Consider the following 12,584-nt stretch of genomic DNA (forward strand, 5'->3'; position numbering starts at 1 on the left):
TGTGACAGTGCATTCCTGATGCAGTCTTCCCACATCCCTGCTCCTGTGAGTGTCTGCCCTGCTCTCAGCTTCTCAGCAGAACAGAGGTCATCCAGTCCCCCAGTCCCTGGTGGACATACCCCAGAGTGGTCCTGCATAGAGATACAATGGGAGCCTGGAGCCTCTCCCTGCGGCCTCCCTGCTGCTGTGCCCTCTTTGCCTTGGTGGCATGCTAGTGATTTAACTACCTTTTTATAATATTAGGACAAGAGACCTGGGCTAGTGATGAGGTCTCCCGTTCACTTTGAGTTTTGACTTTATCCGTGTTTACTTTTTAGGCAAACTTAAACAAATCTTTGAGGGACACAGCAGTCCGGCTTGCTGAGTTGGGATGGTTGCATAATAAAATCAGAAAGTATGCTGACCAGAGGAGTCTGGACCGCTCGTTTGGACTTGTAGGTCAGGTATGTTCATCCTTGTTAGGTTTGAGGTACTTAATCTACTTGACGTCTGCATGTAAGGTCACTGTCAGGCTCGTGTTGAGGAACGTGTCAGTCAGGGTCCACTGGGAGTATGCAGGAGTGCATCAAGGCCAGAGGAAAGAGTTCGAGAGAGGGAGGGCCTTTGACGTGGGAGAGCTTGGGCCTGCCCTGTAGCCATCACTGCTGCCTCAGGATAAGGAAGGGCCCTGAGGATATAACCAGGTCTTCAGGTGCCCACATGTAATGCTACAGATGTGGGGAGTGGGGACCCACTGCAGTGTCACTGCCAGGATGTCCATGGTGGGCACAGAGGGACCTACTGCAGTGTCTCTTGAAGCAGGTACTTCTATCTCTTGACTGCTGGATCTTGAGGGAGCAGAAGATATAAAAGTGAGTGTGGGATACTTTCAAAGCCCCAGACTCTTGGACAAGTTTAGTGGTCCATGCTTTTGGTTTCAGTTGGTTTCTTAGGTAGGAATTGCTGCCTGCCAGTGTTATCAACAGAAATTTACTGAGAGGCTTGGAGGCAGCACAGAGAGATGCTGCAGTGTGGCTGATGGCCGGGAGCATGGCAGGGCAGCGTGGCTGGTGGTTGGGAGCATGGCAGGGGCAGCGTGGCTGGTGGTTGGGAATGTGACTTTCAAGTGAAGCTTCACGTTTGACAGCATGTTGCCTTGCCCAGATTCTTCTGTTCATTCACCATAGTTTCTTTCTATAACAGAAGGTGAGGAGAGACTGAGTAGTTAGCTCCTAGTCTTGAATCTAGCAGTTTCCTCTTGGTTCTGTCCAAGGAATTGGCCTGCTGGCCGTTGCTGGCCATTGCCCTTCTCCTCCTCCTCCGAGGGTTGACACTGAAAGCACAGAAGCAGAATCCATTGCCTCTCCTTGCTTTACTTGTAGTCTGTCTGGGAGAATGCGCGACAGATTGTATGACAGTCTCACTTCTTTCTGGTTTTGTGAAAGACATGATGTGGTCGTCTTGCTCGTTGACACACTTTCACCTTTGGCTGTTGTGACTGGTGCTGCAGAGATGGGTAGTACAGCTCTTCCCTCAGCACACTGACTGTGTCCACAGGGCCCAGGCCCTACAGTGGGGCATTAGCACTTGAAGTTGTATTGCTTAGTTATCTGAGGAGCCTTGGAGTAGCTGATCCAGTGTTCACCCCAGCAAACATCACAAGCAGGCATCCTCCTGTCGATTCTGGTTCTTACTGGAGTTATGGTTTTTGAACATTTTTTCATATGCCCATTGGCTGTGTCTCTTGAGAAATGTCCAGTTTTATACTTTTGAAAATCAGACAGTGTGGGTCTTTCCACCCTTTTATATATTCTGGGTATTGACAAGTTGTCAGCTGTGTGTCTTAGCTCTTTTGCCACTGTAAGTAGTGTCATAAGTGTCTCTCTCACAGCACAGGTATTGAAGTCCTGATTTCTTACCTTCCTGAGCACCCTAGCAGGATTTGTTAGCACTGTCCTGCAGGATTTGTTAGCATTGTCCTGCAGAAGCATGGGCTGCAGCACCAGCGTTTATCTTGGAGGGCTCTGACATGGAGGGCTGCATGTGACTCCTGTTGTTCTGCTGCGGCAGTCAAGGAGATATGGTTGCCCATAGTAGACTGCTTCAGTGCTCATGGGGTGACTGTATCCCTGCTGGGGTGTCTTCTTTGTGCCTGTTGTCTTGGGTTGTTGCTGTGTACATTCTCCCTGAGGCCTCGGCAGAACCCTTCTCAGACCCAACATGGGACACTGGCTCCTCTGGCAAGCCCAGGCGGCCCAGCTGGCTCCCTCTGGCTGTGGGAGAGGAATGCGCTCATGGAACCGTGCTGTGTGTGGCATTGTGATGTGGATCCACCAGTGACTGCAGCTGTGTGGTCTGCAAGTTTGCATTCTCCACGTCAGACTGCAACCTGAGTTCTTGATCATTTGATAAACTGTTTATATTTTAGTTTTTAACCTTGTGTAGGTTTGCAGTTCTGCCCTTTTGGAGGCTGGGGTAACGGTTTTGTAAAACCTGATGTTGTACCCTGACAAATTCAACATTGCTGCCTCTGTGAACATTATGGAAACTACTAGTTTGTTAAGGATTTCTATGCCCCTGTGCTAATTATTTCTGTATATAAAACCTGTCAAAGTATGCATGTGGAGTAGTGGGAACTTTGGAAGTGTCAGCCTTCCTTGGGTGCTCTGGACTTCTCTCAAAGGTCTTTGTGGTTCTTTGGTTGGGGCAGTTCATCTTTAAGTCTGACTTTTGAAGTGTTGCTGTATGTCTGCTAAGTTGATGTGTTTTGTGCTCATTTTTATAGTTCCAGCAGATTAAAATGTTCATTTTATGTTCATTTTTTTAACCAGTAGGGTATCTTATATTTTATGTTCATTTTTAAAACTAAAAGGGCATTTCATTCTTCCGTGTGGTAAAATAGGCCCATAATTCATGAGCCTGTGCATTGCACTAAGGTCTGCGGGGAGCCATGGCGCCTACATATTTATTTAATGAGGTTAGGCTTCAGCCTTTGCCAGTCTGTTTATGGCAGCTTGTCTTGCAGACAGACTTTGGACTGTGTGCTCTGTTTATAGCCTTGGGGCCATGCAAAAGGAGTCTTGTTACTAGACTGCAGGCCAGAAGGAGGGACCCTTCTTTACCACTTCTGACAGTGTCTTTAGTTCATGTTGGGGGTGCAGAGCAGTGTTGAGTGCTCTGTGTGGGAAAGTAAACCACGTCTAAACTGGGGCTGGCAGAAGTTCCCAGTGCTTGGAGAAGCATTTAAGAAAGTTACTGTGACTGTAGAAACTTCTGAAGGACACCATGCTGAAGGGTCATCCTCTGAAGTGACCCACACGGGTAGCTTCATGAAAACCCGACACATCTCCATTTCTCCTCTGCAAGGTCCAAGCTTCTTGTGATTCAAACAGATGCTACAGATCCGGAGTCTCAGTTGCACTGAGCTCCATGGGAAGGTGCTGTGTCCTCTCGCAGAGTGACACATGTGTGTGCATGGTCATGCTTTAACCTTGCTTATTCTTCCCACACAGAGTTTTTGTGCCGCACTGCACCAAGAGCTCAAAGAATACTACAGGCTCCTCTCTGTTCTACACTCTCAGGTAAGGACTTCCTCTATGAGCTATTCCTTCAAGTTTCAAGAGGTAGAAAATCAAGACTGTAGAGAGGATTTGTTGCTTCATACATATACAAGACTAATTACTTCCATAGTACAAGATTTTTTCATTGTACCCTAGAGCCAATTAATTGTTCATTTCAGGGTCCTGTCTACCACATGAAGACTATTTGTATGTAGCCTAAGAGTGCTGTAGGTTTAAAGGACTGTGACTGCATTGTTAGTGTAGCTGTGGCCTTGTTCTCACCTTGTGTGGGCTAAGGGGTGATGGATGGGCTGTACTCACTCACTTCCCTGTTGTTTTTCAGCTCCAGTTAGAAGATGATCAGGGTGTGAATTTGGGACTAGAGAGTAGCCTCACACTGCGGCGCCTCCTGGTTTGGACATATGACCCCAAAATAAGATTAAAGACCCTTGCTGCGCTGGTAGATCACTGCCAAGGTCTCCTGAGTTCCTCTTTTCTGTGCTTCTAGACATTCTTGAGTGCAAAACTTGTCTGTAGGTAGGGCCTGCGATTCTGCTCTGGTTGAGGGAACAACAAACAGATCGTAGATACAGATCATAGATCCAGTCTCACAGGGACAGTAACCTGGGACCGGGGCAGCCTGCCATTAGCCTGAGATGAGCTGGGAAGGAGGTGTTGTGTGTGAGGCTGCTCTGTGTCTTGCAGCAGTCTTGTCTGTCCTGTTTGGTCTTTAGCAGATGTTGCCGTAAGACCTGCTCCTGGGCTCCTAGGTGTCTGCTCATCTGCTCATTCCCCTCTGCTTGCACACCAGAGCAGTCTGTACAAAGCTAGGGGTCACGTAAAGCCCTCAGCTTCTGACACAAACTGTTGATGCTTGTGTTGCTGGGACCCGATGCTGCCGCTTCTGTACCTTTCTTGGGGCTCCTGCTGGGCCCTGGCTGCTGAGCAATGTCACACTACCCCACTACACTGTACTGCAGGGAGTTGGGCCTTGTGTGCCACACCCCAAATCTTGTCACTGCTGATCCTTAGACCCTCTGCTTCTCATGGGTACTTAGATTTGAACTGAATTGCAATGTGAAGTGTGAGTCTCAAGTGTCTAGGCTGGGCAGCTGGTCACTCTTGGTCAGTTTTACAACTGGAAAACTTCTTGGCTGACTTTTGCTTGAGTATGTGTAAAGCCAGAAACTGAACCTTAGTGCCCAGGCCTTGCTGCACGGCACGCTCCTGCTGTGGCTAAATACAGGAGGTCCTTACTAACTGAAGAAAGCAGATACACTTTATCTCGCTACTTGGCTGTCTTTGCTTAGTGTTTAGTGATTGGTTTGTGCCACGAATTCAAATTTGGCTATTTCTGTGTATTTTTTTCCCATTTCCCCTAGGACGAAAAGGGGGTGAGCTGGCCTCTGCTGTTCATGCCTATACAAAGACAGGGGACCCCTACATGAAGTCCCTGGTACAGCACATTCTGAGCTTGGTGTCTCACCCTGTCCTGAGCTTCCTCTACCGGTGGATATATGATGGGGAGTTGGAGGACACTTACCACGAAGTAAGTACCGAGACCTGGGCTGAGGGGCGTGGCACCCACCTTCTCCAGTGTGGTTGATCTCAGCCATTATCACGGCCTGTGGACGGGACTGGGCCCGCACCTCCAGGGTCAGTGCTGGGAGCTCACTGGCGGACTGATGACAGCGTGTGTGGGCTGCTCTCCCAGGCCTGGGAGCTGTCTTTTTACATGGGTATGTTATAAACTTGGTCGGCTTGGTGCTGAGGATTTGAGTGACGCAAGCTACTGCATTTGTGTCTGTTTTCCTTTGGAAATACAGGTAGTTACATGTGAGGCACCGTGCATGTTCCTAAAAATACCTGACATAGAAGCATGTAGCAAAACCAGAGGGGCTTGGCAGTTGGGAAACAGAGCTAGAGACAACACACTCGAAAGTGTTGCCAGCAGCACAGAGAAATGGAAAAAGAAACGTGATAAAAGCTGTCTCATTGATCCACATATGCTAAGAGACTAAGAAGTGCATAGATACTACACAGAGTACAGCATTCACGGCAGAAGCTCTGATGTTTGCTGCAGAAGTGCTACAGAGAGGAAGGGTTTTTTAGGTGGGGGGGGGGGGGTTGAAACCAGGCCACACATTTGCTAGACAAATGCCCCACCACTGACCTACTGACCTATATCCGCAGGCTTCTGTCTGGATTTCTGAAATGTGCGGTACATAACTGTTCATTGCGTTCTCAGACTGATGGACTGTGCTGTAGTAGGGTATACATTTGGGGCATTTTCTGAAGGTACCTGGTTGCTTGGAATATGAGTAACACTTAAGGTTTGATTTATTGTCACGGGGGCATGTGTGTCTGTGTGTGTGTACTCAAGTGCGTGTATAAGCCAGAAGTTAGTCTCAGGTATTGACTTCCATACAACTTCTACCTTCTTCACTTTTTACTGAGTAAACTAGGCTGGCTACCCAGAATGCCCCAGGGATCTGCCTGTCTCTCTCCAGCTCTTGGATTACAAGTGTGTGTTACTATAGCCAGGGCTTTTGCCTGTTTGTTTTTTAATGATATTGTTATTTTTGTTCTGTTTTTCCCATATCATATATTCTGATTATTGTTTCCCCTCCCCAACTCCTCCCAGGTCCTCTCTACCTCCCCTCTCACTCTTTCCCTCTCTCTCATTAGAATACAATGGGCATCTAAAGAGTAATAATAAAATATGGTAAAATAAAAACAAATATGCTGGAATAGGAAAAAATAAATGAACAAACAAAAGAAAAAGAGCCAAAGAAAGGGCACAAGAATCATAGATACAGAGAGAAACACACAGAAATCTCATTAAAGCACAGAATTGGAAACCATAATAAATTGTGTGTGGCTGAGTCCAGAAGGGGGCTTTGTCTCCCTGGATCTGGAGCTCTAGGAAGTTGTGAGCTGCCACACAGTGTGGGTGGTGAGAATCGAACCCCATCCTCTGCAGCTGTGATACCTGCTCTTAAGCTCGGAGCCACCTCTCCAGGCTCCTCAGGTTTATTTGATTTTCTTTGTTCACTGAGCCATCGCTCCAGCTGGGACTTTACAAGTTACTGAGTGTGTTGAGTACCACAGAGTTAGTTCATCCCGTCACTCAGCAAGCATAACCTCAGTTCTTATCCCATGGAAAGATTTTAATTTTTTTTCATGCTTTTCTTTCGAGTTAATTTAAAAAGTTCCATGAGTTCTGCCAACACCCCCTGGGTCATTTTCTGGGCTAGTGAGAGCTTGCATGTTCCTCCATTGACCTATCAGTCTTCCCACACCTCCCCACACCAAAGATTCTACACTCCGAGGTCAATGCCTAACCCGAGTTCACATAGGTCACTGGCAAGACCGAGGTCCCTAGTCCTTCCTCTGCCAGTCCCTTTGCCCACGTGACCCTTGACCTGGTGACCTTTTGACATGTTGACCCTTTGACTTGGTGACCCTGGTGTTCCTTGCTCCTTTTGCTGGTGATGATGTCTGACTGGTAAATAGTTCTCTGTGAGGTTAGGTGCAGAGCGGTCTTTGCTGAGGGCTGCAGTTAACTGCAGTGACTTAGACCTGCTTCATTGCTGCTGGGTCTGCCTCACTGAGCCTTCCCTCCCTCCTGGATCTACACAAAGCCTGGGCGAGTCCAGGGCTTGCTGTAAGCAGGTGAATCTTGCGTGAGGCCCAAGCTGGTTCAGTCTAGAACACTGTGTGACTTGTGGCCGTTTCCTGTCCCTGATGTCCTTCATGGCGAACTCTATGAATAGTTTTCATTTAAGTTTTAAGTCACGTTTGGGAAGGTTATCTTTAACTGCAAGTAATAGATTTACCATACACATTTAGTAGCTTAGAGCATTATTTGATTTTTCTGTGTAATAAACATTTGAGGATTTTGCCTCTTTAGTCCTCCAATAGGTTAATTCTTTCTCAGCTTGGTCAAAGTCAGTTATGATTTGATTGTGAAATTTAATTTTTTCAAGTGCTATCTCGGTGGCTCTAGTTTGTGGAGTATCTGCAGAGAGAAATGCTTCTTCAGTCATTGGAAGGTGTAAATGCGGGTGAAGAGAAACGGGATAGGAAGCCAAGAAGATACTGTGAGCTGAGAAAGAACTGACTCCTGTGGTCAGTATTGGCGGTCAGCCTGAGTAGCCTGAGAAGCACCTGGTAAAGCACAGTCTCCTGACTGTGTCTGAGCCAAAGAGCCCAGCGGGGACTAGTTAGGAGGCTACACCTACCTGGGATGTAGCAGCACCCCAGAGGCCAACTGGGGATGCAGGCTCAACTAGAGAGGAACAGAGAAAGCCAGCAGGGGCAGCATTCTCTGCTCTGCCTCCTTCCCTACTGTAGATGCAGCCTATGAAACATGAGACAGAGTAAGCCTGCCTGCCTTTTTTTTTCTTTTTTTTATTAGATATTTTCTTCATTTACATTTCAAATGCTATCCCGAAAGTCCCCTATACCCTCCCCCAACCCTGCTCCCCAACCCACCCACTCCTGCTTCCTGGCCCTGGCGTTCCCCTCTACTGGGGCATATAAAGTTTGCAAGACCAAGGGGCCCCTCTTCCCAATGATGGCTGACTAGGCCATCTTCTGCTACATATGCAGCTAGAGACACGAGCTCTGTGGGTACTGGTTAGTTCATATTGTTGTTTCACCTATAGGGTTGCAGACCCCTTCAGCTCCTTGGGTGCTTTCTCTAGCTCCTTCCTTTCTTGTGCTGCTTTAGCAAGTACTTTGCCACAAGGAGACATGTCCTAGCAGAACTGCAGAGAGCCAAAGTCGGGGAAAGTCCCACAGCAGCAGATGAGAACCTCAGCAACCGCCCTTTCACAAGAAGGCCAGCAGGTGGTGGGTGCTTAGCGTGGAATTCTTCCACCACTGAAAGTGTCTTGCAGAAATGGAGAAAGAATAGAGAGGTTCCTGTTAAGTGAACCTCGAGAGAGTTCCCAGACTGCAGAACTTGCCCAGACTGATTCATGAAGGAGTAGGACCGTGCTGAGACCTCCGGCAGGTCAGTGGATCTGTCAGCAATTGAGACAATTTGTGAGGCAAGGCCGTGGTGAGACAGTTCTAACCAGACAGCTACAGAGTCACCACCAAGCCTTCTCAAACTTAACAAAGTACAACAAGAAGGAACATTTAAGTTCATTTTATGAGGTCATTGTAGTACCACACACGACAAATGTGTGACCACTTCTCTTAGGACTGTAGATGTGGAAAGCCCCCAGTTAATACTAGGAAGCAAAATTTAGAATTCCACATATTGAAAACGTTATCAAAAGGGGTTTATCCCAGTAATTACATAGGTGTGAACCATAGTCTACCATCGTGGTTGGCATGATAAAGAGTTTAGGGACACAGTCTACTTTGTTGGTAAGAATCGTCTGTTGACATTCAGCACAATTCAGTGGTAAAATACTGAAACCTTCGCCAGAAAGGATCTAGCTTTGGGACAGCTACTGTCTGTGACTGGTAAGAGGCAGTCCGCCTTGTCTCTGGATGGAGAAGGAGACACTGTTACACTATTACCACTCCTACTCAGCAGTGTGCTCATGCTGGCAAGACAGGAATGGAGAGGAGTCCAACCTGGTAGAAAAAACAGGAAGAAGTAAGCTTAGCCCATCCTAGGTGACATGGTCTTAACAGGAAGAAAGCCCAGTGTGCACCGTATAGAGAGACGTCGGGAGGGAGGTGTACCTGTGCAGTGCACTAAGGTTCTCAGACTAACGGACTAGCAGTCAGTGACAAAAAACCCTTGTTTCTCTATGCTCAGTAAATGCTGCCAATAGAAAATAAAGAAAACAGCTATACTCATACCATGAAATACTTAGGGATGCAGCTCCAGCCCAGTGCCCTTTGAAATACTGTAAAGTGAGTGCTTACCTAGTCCATGGCCTTCGTGGTATAAGGGCTGTGAGCACGGTTAAGCACTAAGCTGGAATCTGGGTGGGGTAGCAGGGAGGGGCTATGGGAGCGTCTGCTCTGCTGACAGATCTGATTCCTAGACTCTAAGCTGCACGCTAAGGAGATCTCCCCTCTGCTCCTGTTTTAGGGTGGGGAGTGCACGGTTGTCTAGCAGTTAATGAGAAATCGGTACAATGATGTTTTATTTTTTGCCTAGATTCTTTCTGTGATTGACATAATGGTAGAAATTGAAGGACCTTGAGGGGGAATGCATCAATACAGTGCAGGCTCATTGCAATTATACTATGACCTTGGTTTTCCTCTGCCACATGTATGTCTCACAGGGGTCATTATACTCTGAAGAAGAGCACACCCTTTGTGCTCACCACTAGCTGCTCGTAGAGTGATTGCACGCTCCTGTGCCCCGGATGAAGCACTGTGTTCGTGACTTCCAAAGATGACTGAATTGTCTGGGAGGTTTTTAATAATTTAAATTAAAATTACTTATTGTTCACACTGATAGGAACCCAGCTGCAAACTATCAGGATAAATTGGTGTACTGTCTATATAAACTAGCTCTTGTGGTTAAGTGAATAACAGAGGAATATAATTTATATGCAATTAATCTAATCTGTTGAATGGCAAGCCAAAGGGCAGTTGTGGCACAGTGAGGTAACCAGGGAGATGCTTATGGTGGGTTTATAGCATTTTCTTGTTTCTCTCAGTATGTGCTACATGATAACCTCATCATAACAGTGTCTATTTCCTCAAATTGCCTTTGTTATATATTTTAAGTTGGAAAGGTACCATAGAACAAGAGTATAAGTTAGATTAGTTAGTTAAAAACAAATGATCCCTTCTCTTTGGTCACAAGAATGTCAACATTCAAAAGCTTGGCCTGCAAAGACATGGGTGAGACCTCATTGTAACTGACAGTCATCTCGCAGTGGATTTCTGCAGAACACGTGGTAACCGCTCTGAGAGAGTGATGCTATCTAAAACAACAAAACCAGCAAAATGTTTAGCTGGTATCAATTATTAAAGCTCTTCCGAGTTACACACTTGTGCAGTTTAAAGGCTTTGATTGTCTGTGCACATCTAGCAGAGGAAGTTAGACGTCTGAGCATGAGTGAGTATACTGTGTGTGCTTAGTTTCAGCTGTGCTGCGTGTGCCCCACGTCATTCCTCAGCTTTTCTTGGAAGTAAATGATGAGTGTCACTTTCTGACATTAAGTTATTGTTCATCAAGTTCTTGTTATAAAGTTTCTTTGAAGTCCTGACTAGCTGTTAATGTGTCCTGTATTTGTAAATGTAAACTTGCATCTTGTCTTTCCTGAAAAGATTAGTATTTGTCTTCAAGTTCTTGGAAATCTGCTGCACAGCAAGAAACTTTATTTTTAATGGTTACATGATTATTATAGATCATTGTCATGTTCACTTGCTTTTTTTGACATTTTTCCCAACAACACTGGCTTTATTCATCGATTGTATTATTGTCTATATATACAACTCAAGATAAATCACTGTTAGGATTAATAAATCTAGTAGTTTCTAGCTTACACGCTATTTATTTATTTATGAGGCAAAAATCTTACTGTATAGTCCTGGCTGACCTACAACTTGCAGAGATATGTCTACTTCCCAGTTACTGGGATTAAAGACATGTACCACCCCAGATTGCTTTTGACATTTAATAGCATATTAGAAGTATAACATATTTCAATCAAAAAGCTTTACCAATAAAAGAATAATATTTTATTTAAGGTAATTAATGATAGAAATAATACAAAAGAAAATAAAATGGTAAAAATACACTGAAAGCTATTTCTGTAATCTGGAAAATGGGGTGGATGATCCATCTTCATGGATCAAGAAAGGAAGCTTGCAGTTACTACAGCAACAGCAAAACCAGAACGGGGCACAGGAGGAAAACACCAAAGGGCATTAGCACTGTGGCAGTGTGCTCAGCTTCACTTAGCTAAGGGTACAGAATACAGGGTGCCCTGCTGCTGGGCAGGCTTTGGAGGTGTGTGGTCATTTACACAGAAACTGAACATAACTGGCTTGTCAGTTCTGCTTCTGCAGAGCAAGTTTGTAGGGACCAGAGCAGTGGTACTAAGCCTCGTGGCTAAACAGGTCACGGTCTCTTTGTACTGTAGATGAACTGGAGGCAGTGGCTGCCAGATCTTCTTCCTGTGGGAGGGGGAAGGTGAGCAGTGACTGATGAGGTAGATGGTGTGTTTATCACGCATAGGTATTCCCAGGGGAGAGTCTCGTGAGAAAGTCTCTGCAGTGCCCTTGGGCTGCTTGGTTGCAGGTGGCCCTTGCATGGGAGGTCTTGTGTGCTGGGCTCTTGTCTGTGGACTGCAGTTTGTGAACACCCTGTGTGTTCAGCTGCTGCTCCAGCCTGTGGCACTCTGGAGCGGAAGTGATCATGAGCACACACACCCCAAGGGCCACTGGCCTTGAGTGCTGAGAAAGTGCTGGAGTTGTTTGTGGATGTAGAACTCCTCGAGCATGAGGAGCGTTCAGGACTCCAGGCCTGGAGGCTGCCAGCCAGAGGCTTACTGCACTCAGGCTGCGCCTCGCTCCTAAGTCTCCAAGGAGAGGTACAACTTGCTTTTGTTGTGGTTGGTTTTAATTATCTAGAAAATAACTTAGCTTTCTGTCCAGAGTACTTTGTTTGTTGTATAGGTGAGTGGGCTCTTTGTGTCTGAAGAACTTACTTATAGAGTAACTTTGTAATAATGTCCTTGTTACTATAACTAATATTTTTACGAGTATTTCTTCATTTTATTTTATTTTAACTTTTGGATTTTTGAAACAGGATTTCTCTGTTTGACCCTGGCTGACCTGGAACTCACTTTGTAGACCAGGCTGGTCTTGAACTCAGGGGTCCACCTGCCTCTGCCTCCCAAATGCTGGGATTAAAGGCGTGCACTACCATGGCTCGGCTTTTCAGAAGTATTTCTAATGCTCGGTGTTCTTTTGCTCTCAGTTTTTTGTGGCGTCTGATCCAACAGTTAAAACCGACCGTCTATGGCACGACAAGTACACCCTGAGGAAGTCAATGATCCCCTCCTTCATTACGATGGACCAGTCTAGGAAGGTAGGCCGGCTGGATACCACCAT

At 46.2% G+C, this 12,584-nt stretch overlaps 1 protein-coding gene across 1 annotated transcript in view; it reads left to right on the top strand.

The window, feature by feature from the left end:
• Tubgcp3 (tubulin gamma complex component 3) overlaps positions 1-12,584 on the top strand; it is a 61,057-nt gene that overhangs the window by 22,810 nt on the left and 25,663 nt on the right. Inside the window, exons 8-12 of the mRNA XM_085844205.1 lie at positions 318-443; positions 3,492-3,560; positions 3,883-4,015; positions 4,922-5,088; positions 12,451-12,561. Of these exons, the coding sequence (XP_085700331.1) occupies positions 318-443; positions 3,492-3,560; positions 3,883-4,015; positions 4,922-5,088; positions 12,451-12,561 (606 nt within the window). The remainder of the gene's footprint in view (positions 1-317; positions 444-3,491; positions 3,561-3,882; positions 4,016-4,921; positions 5,089-12,450; positions 12,562-12,584) is intronic.

Source organism: Mus caroli, unplaced genomic scaffold (genome assembly GCF_978045245.1).
Source record: "Mus caroli unplaced genomic scaffold, Mus_caroli_1 scaffold_10, whole genome shotgun sequence".
Classification (NCBI taxonomy): domain Eukaryota; kingdom Metazoa; phylum Chordata; class Mammalia; order Rodentia; family Muridae; genus Mus; species Mus caroli.